At 45.7% G+C, this 23,142-nt stretch overlaps 2 protein-coding genes across 3 annotated transcripts in view; both read left to right on the forward strand.

Annotated features, from left to right (window-relative positions):
• The first annotated feature begins 1,719 nt into the window (after positions 1-1,719).
• On the forward strand, positions 1,720-4,806 carry LOC119087036 (specifically androgen-regulated gene protein-like). The gene is made up of 2 exons (XM_037201469.1): positions 1,720-1,915; positions 4,508-4,806. Exons 1-2 carry the CDS (start codon positions 1,820-1,822, stop codon positions 4,793-4,795), a joined length of 384 nt encoding a protein of 127 aa, XP_037057364.1. The 5' UTR covers positions 1,720-1,819; the 3' UTR covers positions 4,796-4,806.
• Positions 4,807-4,808: 2 nt separating this feature from the next.
• Ywhae (tyrosine 3-monooxygenase/tryptophan 5-monooxygenase activation protein epsilon) overlaps positions 4,809-23,142 on the forward strand; it is a 36,394-nt gene continuing 18,060 nt past the window's right edge. The window contains exon 1 of one of the 2 annotated variants that reach the window (XM_028866768.1): positions 4,809-5,009. In XM_028866768.1, the coding sequence (XP_028722601.1) occupies positions 4,946-5,009 (64 nt within the window). In that variant the 5' untranslated portion in view covers positions 4,809-4,945. The remainder of the gene's footprint in view (positions 5,010-23,142) is intronic. The other variant, XM_028866770.2, reaches the window with a different exon arrangement.

A 23,142-nucleotide genomic window follows, 5' to 3' on the forward strand; every position in this document is an offset into this window, starting at 1 on the left:
GTGCTTGAGAGGCAGAGGCAGGAAGATCACTGTGGGTTTGAGGCCAGCCTGGTCTATAGAGTGAGTTAGTTCTAGGATAGCCAAGGCTACACACAGAAACTGTCTCAAAAAACAAACAGCTAAGTGGGTATGTTTTCTTGCCTGTAATCTCAGTGAGAAGGAGGCAGAAACAAACTTCCAAATGCAACCCACCAGCTAGACTAGGTGAATTAGCCAGCCTTGGGTTCAAGTGAGGTACTACGACAACATAGAAGGTGAAGAGTGATTGATCAAGATACCCAGTGTTCACCTCAGATCTCTACAGGCATGTACACCCATGTGTGTACATACACATGCACACACACACATGCACACCACAAACACATACACAAAGCAAAAACAAAAATGGGGCCGGGGTGATGGCGCAGTCAACAAAGTGATTGCCACACAGTCATGAGGACCTGAGTTCAATCCCCAGCAACACCTAAACAGCTGAGCACAATGGTATGTGCTTGTGAGTTGGAGACACAGAGACAGGTGTTTCCTGGGGTTTGCCAGCCAGTCTGTCCTAGTCAAGGAGTTCCAGCCCAGTGGGAGAGCCTAAAATCTCAAGGTTGATGGCTTCTAAAGAGCATCTGAGGTTGACCTTTGACCTCTACACATGTGCATCTGTACACATGTGTAAATACCCCTTTGTACATTCACACAGACACAGGAGAGAGAGAGAGAGAGAGAGAGAGAGAGAGAGAGAGAGAGAGAGAGAGAGAGAGAGAATGTAGCTCAAGGGGTTGGAAAGATGGCTCAGTGGTTAAGAGCATTTGCTCTTGCAGATAACTTGGGTTCAGTTCCCAGCACCACACGATGGCTTACAGCCATTTGTGTCTATAACTCCAATTCTAGGGGTGTGGTGAGGACACCAGGCACACACACGTGGTGCACATACATGAAGATGAAAACAGAAATCTTAAAATTCTGGAACTAGAAAATATTATCCTGACTGAGGTAACACAAACCCAGAAGAACAAACATGGTATGTACTCAATCATAAGTGGATTCTAGATATAAAGCAAAGAACAATCAGACTGCAACCCACAGAACCAGGGAGGCTACATAGCAGGGGGGACCCTAGGATGACTGTGGCTTATAGAAAGTTTTGGTTTTACTTGATCACTGGGCAAGCCTCAGTGAAACATTTCACTATTAGGATAAGAATTTGTACTGTATCAAGCTGATAATAAAAATTTTAAAAATCATTTTTTAACTTAATAAAATACTGATTTCCTGACTTTTTATGTTTGGTTCTCTTTTACCTCTACGTATTTTGTATTTGTTTATTATATTTTATTTAGTGTGCACATGTGTGTATGCACACGTATGTGCTGTGGCATGGCTGAGGAAGTCAGTTCTCTTCTATGCTGCGGCCTCCGAGTGTTGAACTCTGGTCCTCTTGGCACCAAGTTCTTCACCCCCTGCGCCGTCCTGTTGACTCCTCCCTTAAAGCCTCGCTGCTCTCCTTTTCAAAGAAGGGTCTGTGCAAGTGATCTCCAGCTTGTGAAGGGCTGGGACTGTGGACACGTGCTGCTTCACCTGGATAGCCTCTTGGGTTGCGGTCCGTCTGTCTGTCTATTTTGAGACAGTTTCATGTAACTCAGGGAGTGTTTGTTTGGTTTTGTTCAAACTCCCTGTCTTCCTCCAGATTTTTTAAAGTTACATTTTCTATTTTGTAGACCTTCAGTTGCTTTTTCCAACCTGATTTTTAAAAACTATTTACAGGGGATGGAGAGATGTTCAGCAGTTAAGAGCTCTTGCCGAGAACCCGGGTTCAAGTCATAGCACACACATGCTGCCTTACCATCATCTGTTACCAGGGGATCCAAGGAAGTCCTCTTCTGGTCTCCAAGGGCACTGGACACACATGATGCACACCTCTGTACAGGTAAAACCCCTATATACATAATTACAATAAATAAATCTTAACAAAACCAACCTGATATAATAACCTAAGTGATATAATATAAATATCTTGACTGCTAGGAAAATGCATCCTGCAAAACCCAGGGAGGGTTTACACTTGATGTGTAGCTGAGGGTGGCCTTGAACTCCCAATCTTCCTGCTGTGATGTCTTCAGTGCTGGGATTACAGGTGTGTACCACTATGCTGGGTTTGTCAATGCTCCTTTTCAATTATATGCTTCTACCTGCATAACCTTGGGGGCAGCCTCAGAAACATCATGTGCTTAAAGAGAACTAATGTTTTCCTCTGTATCTTATCAGCCAGCAACTCTTCCTAGAGTCCTGTTCTTTATTCAATTATTATTATTATTTGTATTTTTTTTTTTTTTTTCGAGACAGGGTTTCTCTGTTAAACAGTCCTGGATGTCCTGGAACTTACTCTGTAGACCAGGCTGGCCTTGAACTCAGAGATCCACCTAGCTCTGCCTCCAGAGTGCTGGGATTAAAGGTGTGCACCACCACCACCCGGCTTTATTCTTTGTATTTTTTGAGATAGGGTCTTACTATGTAAACCTGGCTGTCCTGGAACTTGCTCTGTAGACTGGGCTGGCCAGAGATGGGAAATCAAATTTTGCATTATTTCCCACAGCTGGTCACCTACAAAAGTCTTGTGGCTTCTCTGTGCTGCTCTTCCTGTCCATCCTTTCCTCTCTCTCCAGAGGCTATCATCATCGATTACCTTTTGCTTATATTTTGTAATATGGTAATTTACCATTCTTGTTCAATTACCGCTTTGTTTTACTGAAATGTTTTCTTTTTCTGTGTGTGTTTTGAGGTAGGGTATTATTTTAGTCCAGGCTGGCCTAGAACTTGTTGCAGTTCTTGTCTCCTTTTTCACAGTGCTAGAATTATAGGCGTGAATCACTTCTGCAAATGTGCAATACTTTTCTTAAGTGTAATCACGGTGCTGTCACCTTCCACTCAGAACCATCAAAATAGAGCTCCCCGGACAGGACTATAACTCAATGTTAAAGCACATGCTGGAGGCCCCAGGTCAGTACCCAGCACTTGAGCAACAACAAAATAATAATTCTCCTCCGTTCACAGACTAAGACACACACCTCTTGGTTTGTGACCTCAGGCCTATCATAATTTGATTCCAACTTTTTTTTTTTTCCTTCGAGACAGTTTCTCTGTGCCACAGCTTGGCTTGTCTCCAAACTCACTTTGTAGACCAGGCTGGCCTTGAATTCACAGAGATCCTCCTGCCTCTGCTTTCAGAGTGCTGGGAATAAAGGTGTGCATCACCACTGCCCAGATGATTCCAACCTTTTTATTTCACGCTTATTTTGAGACCCTTTCCTCCACGGCTCAGCAACAGATGTTAAGAATAAGATGTTGAAAATCTATTGGGAAGCAGAATATGATGGCCATTGCCAGAGAAGCAGTGCCCATTGAGGGTTATTTATTTCTAGCTAATTAATGTCAGTTTGCCCTTACTCCACCACCTCTGGTGCACCTTGCACTCCACACTAGGCATGTCACTTTCTTTCCCCCTTTCCCCTTGAATCAGACACACACAGAGACACTCTTCCTTTCTTTTTTCTTGAGATGGGGGGGGGGTGTCTCACAATATAGCCCTGGCTGACCTGAAATTCACTTTATAGAGCAGGCTGGTCCCCAACTCAGAGAGATCCTCCTGCCTCCTTTTTTTTTGGGGGGGGGGGGGGGGTTCGAGACAGGGTTTCTCTGTGTAGCTTTGCGCCTTTCCTGGAACTCACTTGGTAGCCCAGGCTGGCCTCGAACTCGCAGAAATCCACCTGGCTCTGCCTCCTGAGTGCTGGGATCAAAGGCGTGTGCCACCACCGCCCGGCTTCCTCCTACCTCCTTAATGCTGAGATTAAAGGCACGCGACACCATCCAAGGCAAAACCTGGGACTTGTTTTGTTTTTCAGAGGCAGGGTTTCTCTGTGCAGCTTTGGCTGTCCTGAAACTGTGTAGACCAGGCTAGCCTCGAGGACTCGTAGAGATCTGCCTGCCAATGCCTCTGGAGTGCTGTAATTAAAGGAGTGTGCCACCACCGCCCAGCTAAAACCAGGTTTTTTGTTTTTTTTTTAAACAAAAATCCTGTCTATGATGGGCCAAAGTGATAGAATATGGCTGAAGGGGAGAAGAAAATACAGTGTGTGAGCAAAAGAAAAGCTGATGAATAACGACTGGAGCCCTCCCTTGCTCAAATGTCAATTCTTTTTTTTTTTTTTGTTCTTTATACTTTATTTTATTTTACGTGCATTGGTGTGAAGGTGTTGGATCCCCTGGAACTGGAGTTACAGTCGTGAGCTGCCAATTTGGTTGCTGGGAATTGAACCCAGGTACTCTGGAAGAGCGGCCAGTGCTCTTAACCATCTCTCCAGTCCCCCACCTTTCAATTCTTTACAGAGAGGTTAAAAGGACCTGAAAAAGGCGTATGGATGAGAAAAACCGTGCAGGAGTGCACAGTGCGTGGATTTCAGTGAGGAAGGCCTGCGGCTGCAAGAACCCATCAAAAGCCTCTCGCTCTGTCTTTCCTCGGCAGGCCAGTCCTCGACCCGCGGCCACGGAACAGGCTCCGGGCTCATTCCCCTCGCCCAGACTGGGCCGACCTTGCCTCCTGCCCCTCAGGCTCGCCGGGCCGTTCTTCTTCGCAGTTGCAGTTCCCGCCTCGCTGCGGGGCCGCCCGCTGAGCCGACGGAGGAGGGGCCCGTCCGTCGGGCTGGTTCCAGCCTTTTCTGGCGCCGAACTCCCGGACCCGCCTCTCCTCCCCGCCTCCCAATCCCCCCCCACCCCGCTCCGCGCTCCAGTTGCCAGGGAGCGGTTGCCATAGAGCTGAGCAGTTGTCCGCGTGCGCAGGCGGAAGTCCCGGATTGAGGCGCCGCCATTTTTACTGCTCGGACGCGGAGCGAGACGCCGAGAGAGTCGGAGCCGCTAATCCGCTTCCATCCGTCGCGCAGACCCTGCCGGAGCCGCTGCCGCTATGGATGATCGGGAGGATCTGGTGTACCAGGCGAAGCTGGCAGAGCAGGCCGAGCGATACGACGGTGAGCCGGGGGGGCGTCGGGGGGCTGGAAGCCTCGGACCCTCCGCCGCCGCCGCCGCCCACAGAGGCCGGGGACCGGAGACAAAATGGCGGCAGGGCCGCCGAGCCCGGCTCGGGACGTGGGTCGGGAAGCCGGACCTGGCCCCGCGGGCCCCCGAGGCGGCGGGAGTCTCCGGGCCCGGGGACCTGACCCCCCTCCGGTGTCCCGAGCTTGCAGGCGCTCGCCAGCCCGCAGGCCGGGGCGGAGGGTGGAGGAGTTGGTTGTAAAATGGCGGCTGGAGGGGGAGGGCGCGTCCCCGGGCGGGGGAGAGGGGGGAGGGAGGGAGGGAGGCAGGCGATGGCGGGTGCCGTCCCCCGGCGCGCCGTCCCCCACGGGAGCTCTGGGCACCGTGGCGGGCAGTGGAGGGCCCTCGGGTGGGGCGGTGCGAGGAGCGGCCGAGGCCGCCCGGGAGCGGGCGCAATCCGGGGGAGCCGTCGCGCGGGCGCCTTTCGGGGAAATATGGCGGGTGGGGGCGGTGGCTTTTCCCCCGAGGCCCAGTGTGGGGCGGCGGCTTGCGGAGCCTCACAAAGGAGAAAGCTCGGGAGCGGACGGCTGCTCGGGCCCGGTGGTGGGGGAGCCGTCTTCGGTGAGGGTGGCGCGCGTGGAAATCACTGCAGATCGTCCTTGGGTGGAGGCACGCCGAGATGCTGCGATTGGATTTCTTCCCGTAGGCCGGCGCTGCTCGGGAGTGGAGGGGTTTGGGGGATCTCCTCGCCTCCATCCGGGGAGGTGCAGACCCTCCTCGTTCAGGCTCCGTGTGTTCTTCGCCCAGGACATCCCCAAGTTCCTGCGGGTTTTTTTTTTTGTTTGTTTGTTTGTTTGTTTTTTTCAACCTTCAGAAGCACCGAGCTCTGATGGATAGAATAGACTACAGGAGACCAAGCTTGCCAGGACTCTGTAGTACCGATGACCCTTTACAGTGCCCGTGCCTCAGTCTACTCGTTTGTAAAAAAAAAAAATGACTTTACTATTCACACTCAGCATTATGACACATGGAAAACCTGTTGAAAAATAGTTCATTCGAAAAATGTTTAGTAACACTCCTTTGGTTGACAACCCAAGTTTGGAAAATGCGTGTTGCTTGGATTGGGGATTTTACTTATTTGGAACAAGTTGAGGCTTGGGGATTTTGAATTATGACATCGTGTTCTTTTTTTCCTTTTTCTTTTCCTGTTTTATGACTTCATTGTTGCCTGGCTGGAGTTCGAACCCAGGGTTGCATGCATGCAACACAAGTGTTCACTTAGATACATTCTAGTTCTGTTCTATCTATTTTAAGCGAATGGTTTTATGTACACATTTTTTTTACTAGTTACTCTTTGTTCATTGACACCCGCCTCACCCTGAGTGATGGAACCCAAGCCCTTGTCCATGCTAGGTCAGTGCTTTCTGTCACTAGTTATATCCTTGGCTCGTGCTAATTTGAATTTAGTCTTTCTTCAGTATTTCATTGAAATATCCATTGTGTTTAGTCAGTTGTAGGCAATTTATATGCATTTTTTATGCCGTCCTTTCCCCTAATTTTGTACCTAGATACCTTGAGTTAGGCAATATCCATCAAACTAGTATTTTAAAAAAAAAAAAAAGTGAAAAATCACATATGTGCTTCCTGTGGTTGGTTTGTTTATTTATTGAGATAGGGTCTCACTAGGTTGCTCTTGAAACCTCAGTTTGTAGACCAGGCTGGCCCCGATCTCCTCAGTGCTTGGATTAAAGGCATGTACACTAAGGCAGACAGGTCCATGAGATTTAATGTTTGGGGGCTAGGATGGGATGAGACATGTTTGAGATTAAGTGCTATTGCCCCTCAGGTTTTTTTCCAGATGACTTAGCCACTTGTTTTCCAAAAGTTAGGTCAGACTCTTTTCCTTGAATGCCACTTGGGTCCTGTGGCAGCTTTTGAACTAGTCCTCCTAGAGTCTTGTTGGAAATTACTGTTCTAGCATTTGAAGAGTAGAACAGAGGGCCTCAGAACCTCCAATGTAGGAAGTTAGATTCTGAACTAAATTTTGTCTTAAAGACTGAAGTTGCTGTTTGCAGTGTTCTGGGCTCCTGTTGGGAGTGGGAGGAGGTAGGATGAGGAAAGTACAAATAAATGCAGCTCAAGGTCAGCTTTCATTGTAGTGTGGGTTTTTATTTTTTTATTTTTTTTTTGGTTTTCAGAGACAGGGTTTCTCAAAGTCCTGGCTGTCCTGGAACTCACTGTGTAGCCCAGGCTGGCCTCGAAGACACAGAGATCCGCCTGTCTCTGCCTCCCGAGTGTTGGGATTAAAGGTGTGTGCTAGCCGGGCGGTGGTGGCGCACGCCTTTAATCCCAGCACTCGGGAGGCAGAGCCAGGTGGATCTCTGTGAGTTCGAGGCCAGCCTGGGCTACCAAGTGAGTTCCAGGAAAGGCGCAAAGCTACACAGAGAAACCCTGTCTCGAAAAACCAAAAAAAAAAAAAAAGGTGTGTGCTGCTGCCGCCACCTACCTGGCCCTACATTTTAGTGTGTTTATAACCAGGAGAGTTTGCTAGCATTGGAGGTTTCTCTTTGCCTTAATCTAGTGTCCTTGGGAAGAAACATAAAATTACATTGGAAGACTGGGGATTTAAGGCTTTGTGTGAATGTGATAACACCTCCCCCCCCCACACCCCGATATAGGGGACGATTTTGGGTTTGTTTTTAAAAGTCATTTTAGAAAGGATTTGGAAGCTTATATGATTGTAGCTTCCAAGTTAATTTCAAATCATAGTTGCGATTTGAGTGCTGACTGTTTTTGACCCAAGCCTGGCCTTGTTGATTATTGAGCATAGGAGTGTAGACAAGCCACTTGGTTTTGACTTGTTATTCTGTCCTCTTCCAGGCTCTAAAGGAGGGAAGGAAATAGGAAGCACCTCCGGGATTTGGCATGAGGAAGGGATCCAGTTGAAAGGGAGAGGCGGGAAGGCAGTCAGGAAACGCCATCGCTCCTTTACCGACTGCATTGATGCAGTGTGTTTGTGTAACAGAAGGGGTTCTACAGAGTGACCACTGAGTAAAATACGAGGGGTAGCAAGAATGCATTGGAATCCTGAGTTTTGGGTACTTCCATGTAAATGTTGGCTTTTTAGCTGACCTTTCTTGCTACTGTCCTAGGTTTATCTTGTATTTTGCATGCTATGTAGAATCTGGTGCCTAAAGTATCTTTTACTCTCTCCATAGGGAATTGAAATCAATCTATATAGATTATTATTTAATGGTCTTGGAAGAGGAGGTGAGAAGCTATGTTTCAAGAACAGAATCATTTGGGGGTTTATATAGGAAATATCAAAGCTTGAGACTAGGAGTGTTCACTTCAGTAAGTTTAATGTTTTTTTCTCTCTCTTGGTGTTTTGAGACAGGGTCTTTCTAAAGAGTCCTGACGGTCCTAGAAGACATTCATTATATAGATCAGGCTGGCCTCGAACTCACAGAGATCCTTCTGCCTCTGCCTCATGAGTGCTGGGGAATGCTCCACAACACCCAGCCTAATTTAGTAATCTCTTTAACAAGTCAGTAGTCTAAGAGATATTTTTGTATACTTGTAGCCGTATTAATCAAGTTAACATCATAGTCAACCAAATCATAATTTTCACACATATTTAAAACATTAGTATAGAAAAATTAAGGGGGTGCGTTGCTGGGATTGAACTGGGGGCCTTGTGCATGCTAGGCAAGTGATCTACCATGGAACTATATCTACCCAGCTCTATGAGACAGTCTCACTAAGTTGCCTAGGGTGTCCTTGAACTTGCCATTGCCCTCCTACATCAGCCTCCCAAGCAGCAGAGTTTGACCTGTCCAAAAAAGGAGTGTTTTTCCTATTTTCTGGGATCAGAGTGGTCAACATAGGTAATATTTGGCTTGTGTGGTAGTTCTTTTTTGTCCTTTCCTAATAACTTTCATCCTGCTTGGATTGGCTCACTGGAGTTAATATGGTGGCAAATCCCTTTAAACTACACTTAGAAGACAAGGGAAGAGGCTCTTGGGGTTCCAGACAAGCCTGAGCTATGCAGTCCTGTCTGACAAAGACAGATAACCAGGTGGAGTGGCATGTCAGTCCCAGCACTCAGGAGGCAGGTGCGGGACAGCATCAGGCCAGCCAGAGTGATATCAGACTCTGTCTTTTGAAAAAGGAAAGGGAAAAAAAAAAAGAATTGGCCCTATGGGGTGTGGCTTGTGTGCCCCCCCCCCCCATAGTCACTCGGGTCACTCTAAATACTGAAACACCAGAAATGCATCTGTTCTGAGTCATTGACTTGAGAGCTGTTTAAAACACCAAAGCCGCATTTCTAAGAACATACTGTGCTAGTTAGGGAAGGATGGAGAACACACACTCACTTATCTATTCATTTATTTTGAGGTAGGGTCTTATTTTGTTGGCCTGGAATTCACAGAGGTCCTCATTTGTACCTCCCAAGTGCTTCAGCTACATGTAATGAATTTGTGGTTACATGACACTGTCTCAGCTCCTTCCCTCCAAAAATAAAGGGGTGCTCTTTTTGTACATTTCAGGGTTTTTTGTTTGTTTGTTTGTTTGTTTTGAGACAGCGTTCTCTATGTAGTCCTGCTGTCCTGGAAATCTGTCCTGCAGATCAGGCTAGTCTTGAACTCATGGAGATCTGCCTGCTTCTGCCTCCAGAGCGTTGGGATTAAAGGTGTTCGTCACCACCCCACAGCTACACTTTAATTTTTTTGTACAGTATTGTGCATATTTGTTTTTGAATCACTGTGTATTTGAAGTGATTTTTTTTAACTGCAGTGGATGTTCTCTAAGCATTCTGTTTATTTTAATTTTTATTAAATTTTATTAAATAAATTTGTATGTCTGGTTTTTGTTTTGTTTGTTTTTTTTCAGACAAGGTCTCACTATGTACCTCTGATTGTCTTGGAACTCAGTCTGTAGATCAGGCTGGCCTTGAACTCACAGAGATCCAACTACCTTAGTCTCCTGAGTGCTGGGATTAAAGACTTTAGAAACTATGCCCAGCTGTCTATGTGTGTTATCTCTGGGTCGTCATGTGCTGTGGCGTGTGTGGAGGTCAAAGGACAATTAATGGAAAACTGTTCTTTCAACCATGTAGGTCCTGGAGCTTGAACTCAGGTGGTCAGGCTGATGGTGGGTGTCTTTACCTGAGCTGTCTCACAGGCCCTCTTTTTACCTAAAGAACTGCTTTTATTTTCTGTGTGAATGTTTTGCCTTCCTTGTACCACATGCATGCCTGCTTCCTGCAGAAGTCAGAAGAGGGCATTAGATCCCCTGGAACTGGACTTAAAGTGGTTGTGAGCCACCGTGTGTGTGCTGTGAGCCAGCTCTTCCATGCTCTTCTCACCTTTCCTTAAAAAAGTTCTGAAGCAGGGCACTGGAGTTCATGACTAGCCTCAGTAGGAGGCTGAGGCAGGAGGATGTAAATCTTAGCAATTAAGCCAGACTCGGTCTTGAAGTAGAAGCAGGGCTTGAGTATGTTGACTCAGTGATCGAGTGCCTGCTAAACACAGGCAATGGCTGGGTTCATGTGCTGCCTGGGGGAATAAAAGCAAAAGCACAGGGAAATGGACCTTTGAGGACTGTTCTGCCAGCTTGGTCAAGAGAATCGGTTATTCACTGTTCTCAGGTCCTGGGGAGCCCAGGGCCATGTGCACGATAGGCAGGTGCTCTGCTTCTGAGCTACTTCCCAGGTCTAGGAAGTGTTTGAATATTTCTGTCTAGTACACTCACTGAAATTTTGGTTCAATAAATTCATGTGTTAAAAGTTGTTTTTGAGTACTCTGATGTGATCTGAAGCTTTTTTTTTTTTTTAAGGGATTGTTAGGCTGATTTTGCAAGTCAGTTTTCCTGTATTTCAAAACTACTTGTTTTTATACAAACTAGTGACAGGCTGCATAAAGGATGAATTCTAAAGCTTTATAATATTCAGGCCATTTTCATGATACTCTTTACTTGACACAAAATATTGACCAATAGAATGTTATTTCCATTTTAGTGATTCAGAAAAATGAGTTGGGAGTAGTACATTGCCAGGCTGGTGGTGCAGGCCTGTAGTCAGCATTTGGGAGATGAGTCAAGGAGGATTAAGAATTCTAGTCTGTTGTTCATAGGAGACCCTGTCTCAAAAGAACAAAACAAAAAAAGTTCCTTCATATAGCTAAGTCAGATAATACATAGAGCTGGACCATGTGGTCCTTGACCTGAGGACCAGTGTGCTTTCCTTCTCTTGAGTGCTGGGATTAAAGGCATGTGACACCATCCGTGCCTGGCCAAATCGTATATTTTTAAAGATTTGTTTCCTGTGGACGGGTATTTTGCCTGCTTGAATGTGCACCATGTGTACACCTGGTGCCCTTGAAGGTCAAGAGGGTGTCAGATCCCCTGAAACTGAAATTACAGATGGTTATGAGCCATCATGTGGGTGCTGGGAGCTCAACTCTGGGCCTCTACAAGAACAGCAAGTGCTCTTAATCATGAGCCATCTCTGTTCTTTTGAGAATGGGTCTTGCTGTGTAACCCAGACTGGCTTTGAATTGGTGATCCACCTCCTGAGTGCAGGCAGCAGCAGCACAACAGGCCAGGTAGTGGTGTCTTGATGCTTACGACTTCTCTAGAGCCTGTTGATGTTTATGATTTACCTGAAAATAAAGTATCTTAGCATTTTCTATAGAAATCTGATCTTTACTTCAAAATTCCATCTTAAGGCATAATGAATAAGGTATTAATGTGGTCTATTCACATTCAGGTTCCATGACATCCCTCTCTCCTTCTTCCTCCTCCTCCTGGTACTGTGGATCAGTGAAGAAGTATCCCCCACCCCCACCCCCAGCTCAGCCTAGGCTCAAACTTGCCCTCCTTATCTCAGCCTCCTGAGCCACTAGGTTACTGGTAGGCTGTACCAACCAAGATTCCCATCTTTCTTGAAAACCCTGGTTAGCTGGGCAGTGGTGGTGCATGCCTTTAATCCTAGCACTCAGGGTGGATCTCTTGAGTTTGTGGCCTGCCTGGTCTGCAGAGTGAGTTCCAGGACAGCCAGAACTAAAAAGAAACCCTGTCTTAAAACCGAATAAGAAAAACGAGGCCAGCCTGGGCTAGAGTGAGTTCCAGGAAAGGCTCCAAAGCTACACAGAGAAACTCTGTCTCAAAAAACTAAAACCAACCAACCAAACAAAAACCCAAAACCCTAGCTAAGGCTGGGCATAGTGGCACATGCCTTTAATCCCAGTGCTTTTGAGGCAGAGGCAAGAGGATCTCTGCTAGTTGAGGTCAGCCTGATCTCATAGTGAGTTCCAGGCCAACCAGGGCTTATAGGCCTGGCCTTTTTGGCTGATAATATCAGTGTTTCTGGGCTGTAGCTAATGCCACACATCTATACAGAGTACTTCTAAAATATTTTTCCCTTTTTTTCCTACATGAATGTCCTTAAATAACCATTGTGAAACAGTTTTGGAGGGGCAGTACGTGGGCATATGATTAGTATCGCAAATAGTCCAGAGATAATAGAACCGAATAGAATGTAAAGTAGAATCCTCCAGAAGGTATCAGAGTTGCAGCACTACAATGTAGTTATTCCTTCTGTGGCTAGTTTGCTACAGTAAAGTACTGTTACATCCAAGTTGGTAGATGGAGTTGCCCACTTAACTTTATGGATTGAGCTCATTCTGTAACTAAATGCTGATGCTCAGCCAGGCCTGCAAGAGTACTTCCAGGGGCTTGTTTCAGCTCACTAGAAGCAAGGTAGGACAAAGGGGTCTTCAAAATTTATTATGAAATCCGGATGTATTGGAAAAAAAATACTTATTCATGATTGTGTTGGAACAGTTGGTATGAACTTGCCATTTGACATTACTGGGTTTCTTTTTTCTTTCTTTTTTAGTGTAAGTTTTGAAGCTGGAATTCAAGTCCTCACGCTGTGTTGCGGGCACTTGATGGACTGAGCTGTCTTCCCAGCCCCTATTTTTTTATTCTTGGCGATGACAGGGTCTCTCTTCTTGGATGGTCTGCTGCTTGCTTTATGGGCTTGGCTGGCTTCAAACTTGTGACAGTCACTCTGTCACCTCTGCTGAAGCAGTGGAATATCACACGCGTGTTCCACCATACCCAGCTAACCTGGTACTTGCCATGTAGACCCAGGCTGGCCTTCAGTTCATAGAGATCCACCTACCTCTGCTTTGTGTCAACATGCCTGGCTTAATTTTTATTTTGAGACATGGGTCTTGTTTCTAGTCATACCACTATACCCAGGCTAGTTTTCTCACTTAAATGAAAATTTCCCAGGATTAGAGAGATGGCTTAGAAGTTAAGAGCACTGGCTGGTTCAATTCCCGCACCCATATGGCAGCTCACAACTTTATCCAGTTTCAGAGGATCCGACACCATCACACAGACATACATGTAAGCAAAACACCAGTGCACATAAAAAAACAAAAGGAATCATCAAACCAAAAAACAACACACATACACACACACACACACACACACACACACACAACTTACTAAGCTTTGTTCTTCTACCACAGATATTGTAGTTCTGAGTCCTGAGAATTTTGGCTTTCTTCAAATTTTGCATTTGGTAGGAAACAAAATAGATCAAAAGAAAAATTGAACCCTTTCCAAAGTGGCACTGGGAAAAGTCAAGGAAATTGTACTTGCTGACAGTAGAGCTAGCTGGCCTACCAGCTAATCAACTGGACGGTGTTAAGAAGCACCTGTGACTAGCTGTGTGGCGGTTGAATAGGTATGGCCCTCATAGACTCAGTGGCACTGCTAGGAAGTGTGGCCTTATTGGAAGAAGTGTGTCATTGTGGGAACGGGCTTTGAGGTCTCATATGTTCAAGCTATGCCCAGTGTGGGACATGGACTCCTGCTGCTGCTGCTGCCTGCAGATCAAGATGTAAAACCCACAGCTCCTTCTAGCACTGTGCCTGCTTGCATGCTGCCTCGTCCCACCATGATGATAACTATGACGATAATGGACTAAACCTCTGAAACTGTAAGTCAGCCCCAGTCAGTCAGTGTTTTCCTTTACGTAAAACATAAGAGTTATGGTGTCTCTTCACAACAAAAGAAACCCTAAGTAAGACAAGCGAGTTCCCCCTCCCCCCTAAGACAGGCTTTCTCTCTGTAACCCTGGCTGTCCAGGCTGACTTTGAACTCAGAGATCCTCCTGCCTCTGCTTCCTGAGGAGGCAGATTAGTGCTAGGATTAAAGGTTTGTGCCACCACCTCCTGGCTTTAACTACTCTTAAATGCTGTTCTGTCATGGCTCACAACAGTCCAGCCTGGGCTCTGATGGTGCTGAGGCCAGCCTGGCTTATGTGAGACCTTAGCAATGGAAGGAGGCCTACTATGTCACCCTGGCTGACGTGGAACTCTGTATGTAGAAGACCAGGCTGGTTTCAAACTTGAAGCGATCTCCTGCCCTTGCCACCCAAACATTTTTGAATAACCAGGATAAAACATGCCTTTAATCAAAACATTTTGGAGCCGAGACTGGATTATCTTTGAGTTGGAGGGCAGCCTTGTCTGAAGAGCAAGTTCTAGGCCTGCTGAGGCTGCATAGCGAGATCCTGCCTCAAGAACAAGACGCAGCTCTGTAAAGCAGGTGCCGCTCGCTTTTCAGATAAGTGTTCAAGTGAGGGGCTGGAGACAGGGCTCAGTTGTTGCTCTTGGAGAGGGTTCAGGCCGGTTCCCAGCACCCGAGCAGTGGCTGACAGTTGCCATAACTCCGGTTTAGGGTGTCTGACATCTTGTTTTGGTCTTCACAGTCACACATGCACTGAGTGCACATACATACACCCAGGAACACAAACACATAAAAGTAAGTAATTTTAAAACACATGCACTTAAAATCTAAAAAAAAAAATAAAGATTTAGCTGAGCAATGGTGGTACACCCCTTTAATCCCAGCATTCAGGAGGCAGGGGTAGGAGGATCTCTGAGTTCTAGGCCAGCTTGGTCTACAAAGCGAGTTCCAGGAGAGTCAGAGTTACACAGAGAAACCCTGTCTCAAGCCGCCACCCTCCAAAAAAATTTTTTTTAAATGAGGACAAATAGGTAACATTACTGTTATTTAGTCAAGTGTGTTTTACTCTAAAGATGGTATTCCTTCCACTTCACACTTGATGTTTGTGCAGTATTATAAACATCAGTCAAAACCTAGGCTGTTTCTCCTTTTCCTTCCTCCTCTGTTTTAAGAGAGTCTCACATAGCTCACCAGGCTAACCTTGAACTTGCTTCTTCTTTGCCTACACGGCCTTGAACTGCTGATCCTCTCATTGAAGCACTATTCTTAGTTTTTAATTTTATAATGTGGAAATTGCTTTGGGGGCCTGGGGAGATAGCTCAGTCTGTCAAGTGCTTGACACGCAATCACAGACACCGAGTGTACGCCCAGCACCCTGTCAAAAGGTCTGTTGCTTGTCTTGTCATTCCAGTATGCTTGTCATCCGTCTCTGGGGAGGCAGAGACTGGTGAATGAATCCCTTGGGGTTTTCTGACCAGTCACCCTAGCCTGATTGCTGAGCCCTAGGATTATGAGAGAAGTTGTTTTTAAAAACCAAGGAGGAAGGAGCCTGGTGGTGGATCCCTGAGTTTGGGCCAATCTGGAGTACAGAATGAGTTCTAGGACATGCATGGCTACCCAGAAACTATGTCTTGAACCCCTAGCCCTACCCCCTGCCCTACTCCCCTCTCTGAAAAAAAAAAAATAAATAAAGAGAGAAAGAAAAACCAAGGTAGATGGATGGTTCCTGAGGAGTGACATCTGAGGGTGGCTGAGGTTCTCCCCATGTACTTGTAAAATTGCACATAAGTGAATACACACAATAAGTACAAGTTACTTTGAACAGCCTTTTGGCTTAATTTCATTGAGTCTTGCTGCTTTTATATGAAGATGAGTGTGTTGGTTGAGTATATTTTCCAGTGGTGAGACACCAGGAGGTAGTGGAAAGTGGGGCAGCTGAACCTCAGCCATCATGTGAACTGGGAGCAAGGCAGCCATTCCTTAGTCTCAGGACCTGTTTTTCTTACATAGGGACTGATGAGTTGCCTCTGCCTGCTTGCTTTCCCCTCCCCCTTCTGTGTTCCTCTCCACCTCCCTACTCCACCCCACCCCCCTTCTTTCTCTTTGTCGCATAGGCTGGCCTCAACTGGAGATCCCTTTGTCTTTGCTTCATCTCTCGGGCACTGATACTGCAAGCCTGTGTAACTACACCTGAGGAATTGCTTTTCTGAAAGAAATTTTGTCCAGTGAGTTATAGACTGGAACATTATTTTTGATGTGTGCATTAGAGGACAACCTCAGATGTCATTCCTCAGGTGCCTTCCCACTCTTTGAGAGACTATTTTTAATAGCCTCTAACTTTATAAAGTAAGTTATAGTGGGTGGCCAGCAAGCTCCAGGAATCCTCTTCTTGTCTCTCCTATTCCTTAGCTGCTGGGATTGCAAACCATTTGTTGTGCTGGGAATTGTCATAGGACCTTGCACACACTAGTTACACAAGTAATCTACCACTGAGCAAAAGCTCAGTTTTGAGTGGAATCTCATTGTTGCCAAGGCTGGATTCTTGGCCTCATGTGGTCCTGACTCAGCCTTTCCAATCTGGAATTTGCAAATTTTACTGTACTGGGCGTTGAACCTAGGGGACTTCTAAAAAGATCCCTAGACAAATGCTTTCCTCAGACTTTCTTGCCTCTTAGTGTTGTTCTAACGTGTCCACTTGGTGGGTGGTTAGGAGCTCGGGATTCCATTCCCAGCACCAACATGGTGGCTCACAACTGTCTGTAACTCCACTTCCAGGGAATCTGACACCTCTGGCCTCTGAAGGGCACTGCATGTGTGTGATGTAGACATACTTGCAGGCAAAACAGCCACGCACATAAAAGTAATTTAAAAAATAAAGCTTTTTCTTACACTTGTGTGAGTATGTATATGATACATACATATGTATGAGCAATAATGATGGTGTACATGTGGAAGTCAGGATAACTTGGCAAAAGTTCTTTCCTTCCTCCTCTCCGGCTGTGGAAATGGAACTCGGGTCACCAAGCTATCTCACTGGGCCCCTTCTATGTTGTGAATGAAATGAGATCTCACTATGTTGCTTAGGCTTGATTTATTTTATTTTTATTTTTTTGGAGGGGATATATGTTTCTGGGGGAGCTCAAGTTGTCTTCCCTAGCCTTCCAGTAGCTGGAACTTCAGGGGTGCCCATATGCTCTACAATGTGCCTGGACTAAGTTGTTTTGTGTATATACCTAAATTTATCTATGGAGTTGAGGGCACAGGTCTTACCATATGGCCCAGGTTGATTTTGAACTGGAACTCCTGATACCTCTTCCTGATTTGTGCTGATTGTAGGCAGGCATCAGAGTTAGCTGAACTAAAAGCTTTATAAAAGACTAATGACTTAATTCAGGAGGTGGAGGCAGAAGGTCAGGAGTCAGTGTCATCCTTGGCTGCATAAAGAATTCCAGACTACCTTGACTCTAAAAATAAACAGATGGGCTGGAGAGATGGCTTAGCATTTAAGAGCACTTGCTGCTCTTATGGAAGACCCAGGGTTGATTTCCAGCACTCACATAGAGGCTCACAACCATCTATAACTTCAGTTCCAGGGGATCCTGTGTCCTCAGGCACAAAGCATGCATGTGGTAAACAGACATACATGCAAGCATGTGGTAAACAGACATACATGCAAGCATGAACACTCATATATGTAAAATAATTCTAAATAAACAAAGTAAACAACAAAATATAAAACAAATAAAACAAATAAAAAACAAATAAACAAAATAAGCTGTCATGTATGCATGCCTATAATCCCAACATTTTGTAGGCAGAGGCAAGAGCCTAGCTCCTAATTAATACATAGCAGAATTCAAGGCTAGCCTGAGTTAGGTAAGATTCCATCTCAAACAATAAATAAATAGCTAGATGGAAAACTTTAGGAACTTAATTGATTCTTATAGCTATATGGTCATCTTTATATATTTTTTAAATTATATATGTAGCTGGGCGGTGGTGGCGCACGCCTTTAGTCCCAGCACTTGTGAGGCAGAGCCAGGCGAATCTCTGTGCCAGCCTGGTCTACAGAGTGAGATCCAGGACAGACACCAAAACTACACAGAGAAACCCTGTGTCGAAAAAAACAAACAAAAAATTACATATGTGTGTTTGCCCATATGTATGTATGTGTACCACTTGTGTGCCTGGAGATCAGAAGACTGGGTATCAGGACCCTTTGAACTGGTGTTGGGGAATAGCTGTGAGCTGCCCTGTGGGTCCTAGGAACTGAACCTGGGTCTTCTGCTGGAGCAACTCTTAATTGCTGAGTTCTCTCTCCAGCCCTTCTTTTCAATAGATGTCTTAGGCATATAGTTTTAAGATGTGAACAGATGAACAGAGGTTAGGGAATCTTCCTCCTTTCCTGTTGACTGATAACTACGTTGTTCGTTCACATGGTTCCATGTTTCTTCTCACTGTTGCCTTTTTCTCTTCTTGCCCCTGCCCCCTTTCCTTTCCCCATGACAGGGTTTCTCTGTAGCTTTGGCTGTCTGGAGCTTGCTCTATAGACCAGGCTGGCCTTGAACTCACAGAGATCTGCCTGGCTCTGCCTCCCGGGAGTGCTGAGGTTAAAAGCGTGCACCACCACCACCTGTCCTTTAGGCCTTTAAATAAAGGAAGAATTATGGTAGTGGCAAGCACAGCAAATGAGGGTGTGGTTTGGTTGAGCTTTGTCTTGGTTGTGGTTTCCAAGGTGTTCTGGAGCAATCCCTTCTCTGTCACTGTCAAGGGGGCCAGTCTGGTTCATACAAGGTTCCAGGGTGCTCTCTACTTTGGGGGTCTGAGGTCGTGTGCTGAGGTTTTGTTCTCCCTGGTATTCAAGGTGACTGTAGGTTAAAGGCAGTTACTTATCCCTTGCCTTCTTCCAAGTAAAGAAGACAGATACAAAATGATGACCAAATGTCAGGCTTTCATTCTGGTCTTAATTTTTTTTTTTTTTTATATGTTCGTGCCTGTGAGCATGAATGGAGTGTGGGTATGTGCAAACGTGTGTATGTGGAGATACTAGAAGACAACTTTGTAGAGTTAGTTCTCTACCTCTGCTAGCCACCTTTACCTTGGCTTCCAAGGATCAAACTCAGGTCACCTGGTATCTGTTGCAAGTGTCTTTACCAGATGAGCCATCTTGCAGCCCTCATCCTCATTGTAGTTATTACTTAATAGGTTCAAGTGAATACTAATGCTTTTTGCCAAAAGCATCTATAATTGCCTGTTTCAAATAGGTTTGTTATTGTTTACCATTAATCATAGAAATTAAAAAACATAAACCAGTCAATTTGACTTAAAGTTAGAAGTAATGGTTTATCTCTGCCTTTTTTTTTTTTTGAGACAGGGATACTCTGCATAGTCCTGGCTGTCCTAGGACTCGATCTATAGACCAGGAGGGCCTTGAACTCAGATCCACCTAAGTGTTGGGATTAAAGACATATCACCATGCCTGGTGCCTGGTTTTTCTTTGCTATTTTTTTTTTTTTTTTTTTTTTTTTGGTTTTTCGAGACAGGGTTTCTCTGTGTAGCTTTGTGCCTTTCCTGGAGCTCACTTGGTAGCCCAGGCTGGCCTCGAACTCACAGAGATCCGCCTGCCTCTGCCTCCCGAGTGCTGGGATTCAAGGCGTGCGCCACCACCGCCCGGCCTTTCTTTGCTATTTTTAATGATACTTAATTTGACAGCTGAGTTGTTTTTTTTTTTTTTTTTTTTTTTTTTGGGTGTGTGTGTGTGGGGGGGGTGGTTCAAGACAGGGCTTCTGTGTAACCCTGACTGTCCTGGAAGTCTTTTTTTTTTTTTTTTGGTTTTTCGAGACAGGGTTTCTCTGTGTAGCTTTGTGCCTTTCCTGGGACTCACTTGGTAGCCCAGGCTGGCCTCGAACTCACAGAGATCCGCCTGGCTCTGCCTCCCGAGTGCTGGGATTAAAGGCGTGCGCCACCAACGCCCGGCTCCTGGAACTCTTTGTAGACCAGACTGGCCTTGAACTCCGAGATCTGCCTGACTGCCTCCCGAGTGCCAGGATTAACCACCACCTCCTGGTTTTGACAGCCTTTTAAAATGTTATTTATTTAGTTAGTTATGTATACAGAAGAGTGTGCCAGATCTCATTACAGATGGTTGTGAGCCACCATGTGGGTGCTGGGAATTGAACTCAGGACCTCAGGAAGAGCAGTTGGTGCTCTTAACCTCTGAACCATCTCTCCAGCCCTTAATTGGCTCTCTTAAAACACATGAAAGCTGGTGAGATGGCTCAGAGGTTAAGAGCACTGGCCATATATTTTTATTTTATATATGTGTGTTTTGTCTGCACGAATGTATATGTACAGTGTAGGTGCTTGGGAACCAAACCCAGGTCCTCTGCAAGAACAGCAAATGCTTTTAATCTTTGAGCCATATCTCTCCAGCCCAATTATTTGTGATTTTTATTTTTTTAAATATTTATTTTTGCTGGGCGGTAGTGGTGCACGCCATTAATCCAGTACTTGGGAGGCAGAGGCAGGCAGATGTCTTTGAGTTCAAGGAAAGCCTAGTCTACAAAGCTATTTCCTGGACAGCCAGAATTGTTACACAGAGAAACCCTGTGTGGTAGTTTGACCATAATTGGCCTCCATAATCTCAGGGAGTGGCACTGTTAGAAGGTATAGCTTCGTTGGCGTGGGTATGGCCTTGTTAGAGGAAGTGTGTTGCTATGGTGGAGGTTTCCTATGATCAGGATACTGCCCAGTGAGTCAGTTGACTTCCTGTTGGCTCCAAGATGTAGAACTCTCAGCTGTTCCTCCAGCACCACATCTGCCTGTGTGCTACCATGCTCCCCACCATGATGATAATGGACTGAACCTCTGAAACTGTAAGGGAGCCCCCTTAATTAAATATTTTCCTTATGAGAGTTGCCGTGGTCATGGTGTCTTTTCACAACAGTAGAAAACTCTTAAGACACTCTGTCTCAAAAACCACCATATGTGATGATTCTCATATTCTCTGTCTTTCCCTCCCTGTCTGTCTTTCTCTGTCTCTTCACACACACACACACACACACACACACACACACACACACACACACACACACACACACACACACAGAGTCTCCTGTAACCTCAGCTGGCCTTGTACTCAGGACTTGTGTTGTTTGGTTTTATTGCTGGGAGTTTAAGCAGATTACCTTTGGCTTCAGTTTTCTGTCTTTAAAATTATGAAATAGTTGGTGACCATTTTTTCCATTTGGGAGAAGTTAAGATTTATCATCTTGAGCTGGGCGGTGGCGGCGCATACCTTTAATCCCAGCAGAGGCAGAGAGGGGCAGATCTGAGTTTCAGGACAGCCAGGGATGTGTAGAGAGACCCAACCTGCTGGGTGTCAGAAGATTTTTTTTTTCCTTTGTTCATTTGGTTTTCAAGACAGGGTTTCTTTCTCTGTGTGTAGCCCTGCCTGTCCTGGAATTTGCTCTGTAGACCAGACTGGCCTTAGAACACAGATCCATCTGCCTCTACTTCCAGAGTGCTGGGATTAAAAGTGTGTGCCATCACCACCCAGCTTTTTTTGGGTGAGGTTTGAGACAGTTTCTCTGTGTACTCCTGGTTATCTTAGAACTCACTCCACCACAGCTTGGGTGTTGGAAGATCTTTTAAGAAGACTGATCTAGTAATACATGGAGAAGAGAGTGTTTGAAATAGTGCCTCCATTAAGGTGCTTTAAGTGGATGAGTTAGATGAATGAATGAATGAATGAATGAATGAGAGAGAGAGAGATAGCGCAAAGAACCAAGATTCAGAGTGATGAGAGCTCTGGGGATATTGGTAGTTCAGTGGTAGATTACTTGGCTCAAGCTTCTGTCCCCAGCACAGCAACAAAAGGTATGTGTGTATGGGATTGGGTAAATTAAGTGAAGGCAAATGACATTTGATAATCTTAGCAGCAACCTTAAAACCATAACATTGTCTCAGATAGTTGTTCAGTGTAGTGGATATCTAATTAGACTGTTACCACACAGTGAATGAAAAATGACTCAGAACACAACAGGTCTAGTGTGTTTAACATGCCTATTGATGTGTGGAGATTATGTTTTAGAATTTTTGTGCATTAGTGATTTTCAGCCAGCACTCCTTGTCCTCAAGCTGTCAAAAGTCTCATAGAGGGCCTGGATGGATGGTTCAGTGGTTAAGAGCACTGACTGCTTTTTCCAGCATTCTTTATTTCCCCCCCCCAAGACAGGGTTTCTTTCTTTTTTTTTCTTTTTTCTTTTTTTTTTTGGTTTTTCGAGACAGGGTTTCTCTGTGTAGCTTTGCGCCTTTCCTGGAACTCACTTGGTAGCCCAGGCTGGCCTCGAACTCACAGAGATTCGCCTGCCTCTGCCTCCCGAGTGCTGGGATTAAAGGCGGCGGCCGCCGCTGCCACCCACCTTCTTTTTTTTAAAGATTTATTTATTTATTATGTATACAGCATGTATGACTGCAGGCCAGAAGAGGGCGCCAGATCTCATTACAGATGGTTGTGAGCCACCATGTGGTTGCTGGGAATTGAACTCAGGACCTCTGGGAAAGCAGTCAGTGCTCTTAACCTCTGAGCCATCTCTCCAGCCCCCGACAGGGTTTCTTCGTGTAGTTTGGTGCCTGTCCTGGATCTTGCTCTGTAGACCAGGCTGGCCTCGAACTCACAGAGATCCACCTGGCTCTGCCTCCTGAGTGCTGAGATTAAAGGCGTGCACCACCACTGCCCAGCCTTCCCAGCACTTATGGCAACTCACAACCATCGCAACTCCAATTTGAAGGGATCTGATGCTGCCTTCTAGCCTTTGGTACCAAGCATGCATGTAGTTCATAGACATACTTGCAGGCAAAACTTGCATAAAAACGAAAAAAAAAAAAAAAAAAAAAAAAAGAGTGAACTGGAGTCGGGGCATTCCTTTAACCTCAGCACCCAGACAAATGTAAGACGATTTGTGCAAGTTTGGTGCCAGCCTGGGCTACCTGGCAAGACCCTGCTTCATACTCCCCTGTCCCTCAAAAAAATAGTTTAAGAAAATGTGTTCATGGTCTGCAAAATGGCTCATCAGGTAA

This window comes from Peromyscus leucopus, chromosome 8b (genome assembly GCF_004664715.2).
Source record: "Peromyscus leucopus breed LL Stock chromosome 8b, UCI_PerLeu_2.1, whole genome shotgun sequence".
Taxonomy (NCBI): domain Eukaryota; kingdom Metazoa; phylum Chordata; class Mammalia; order Rodentia; family Cricetidae; genus Peromyscus; species Peromyscus leucopus.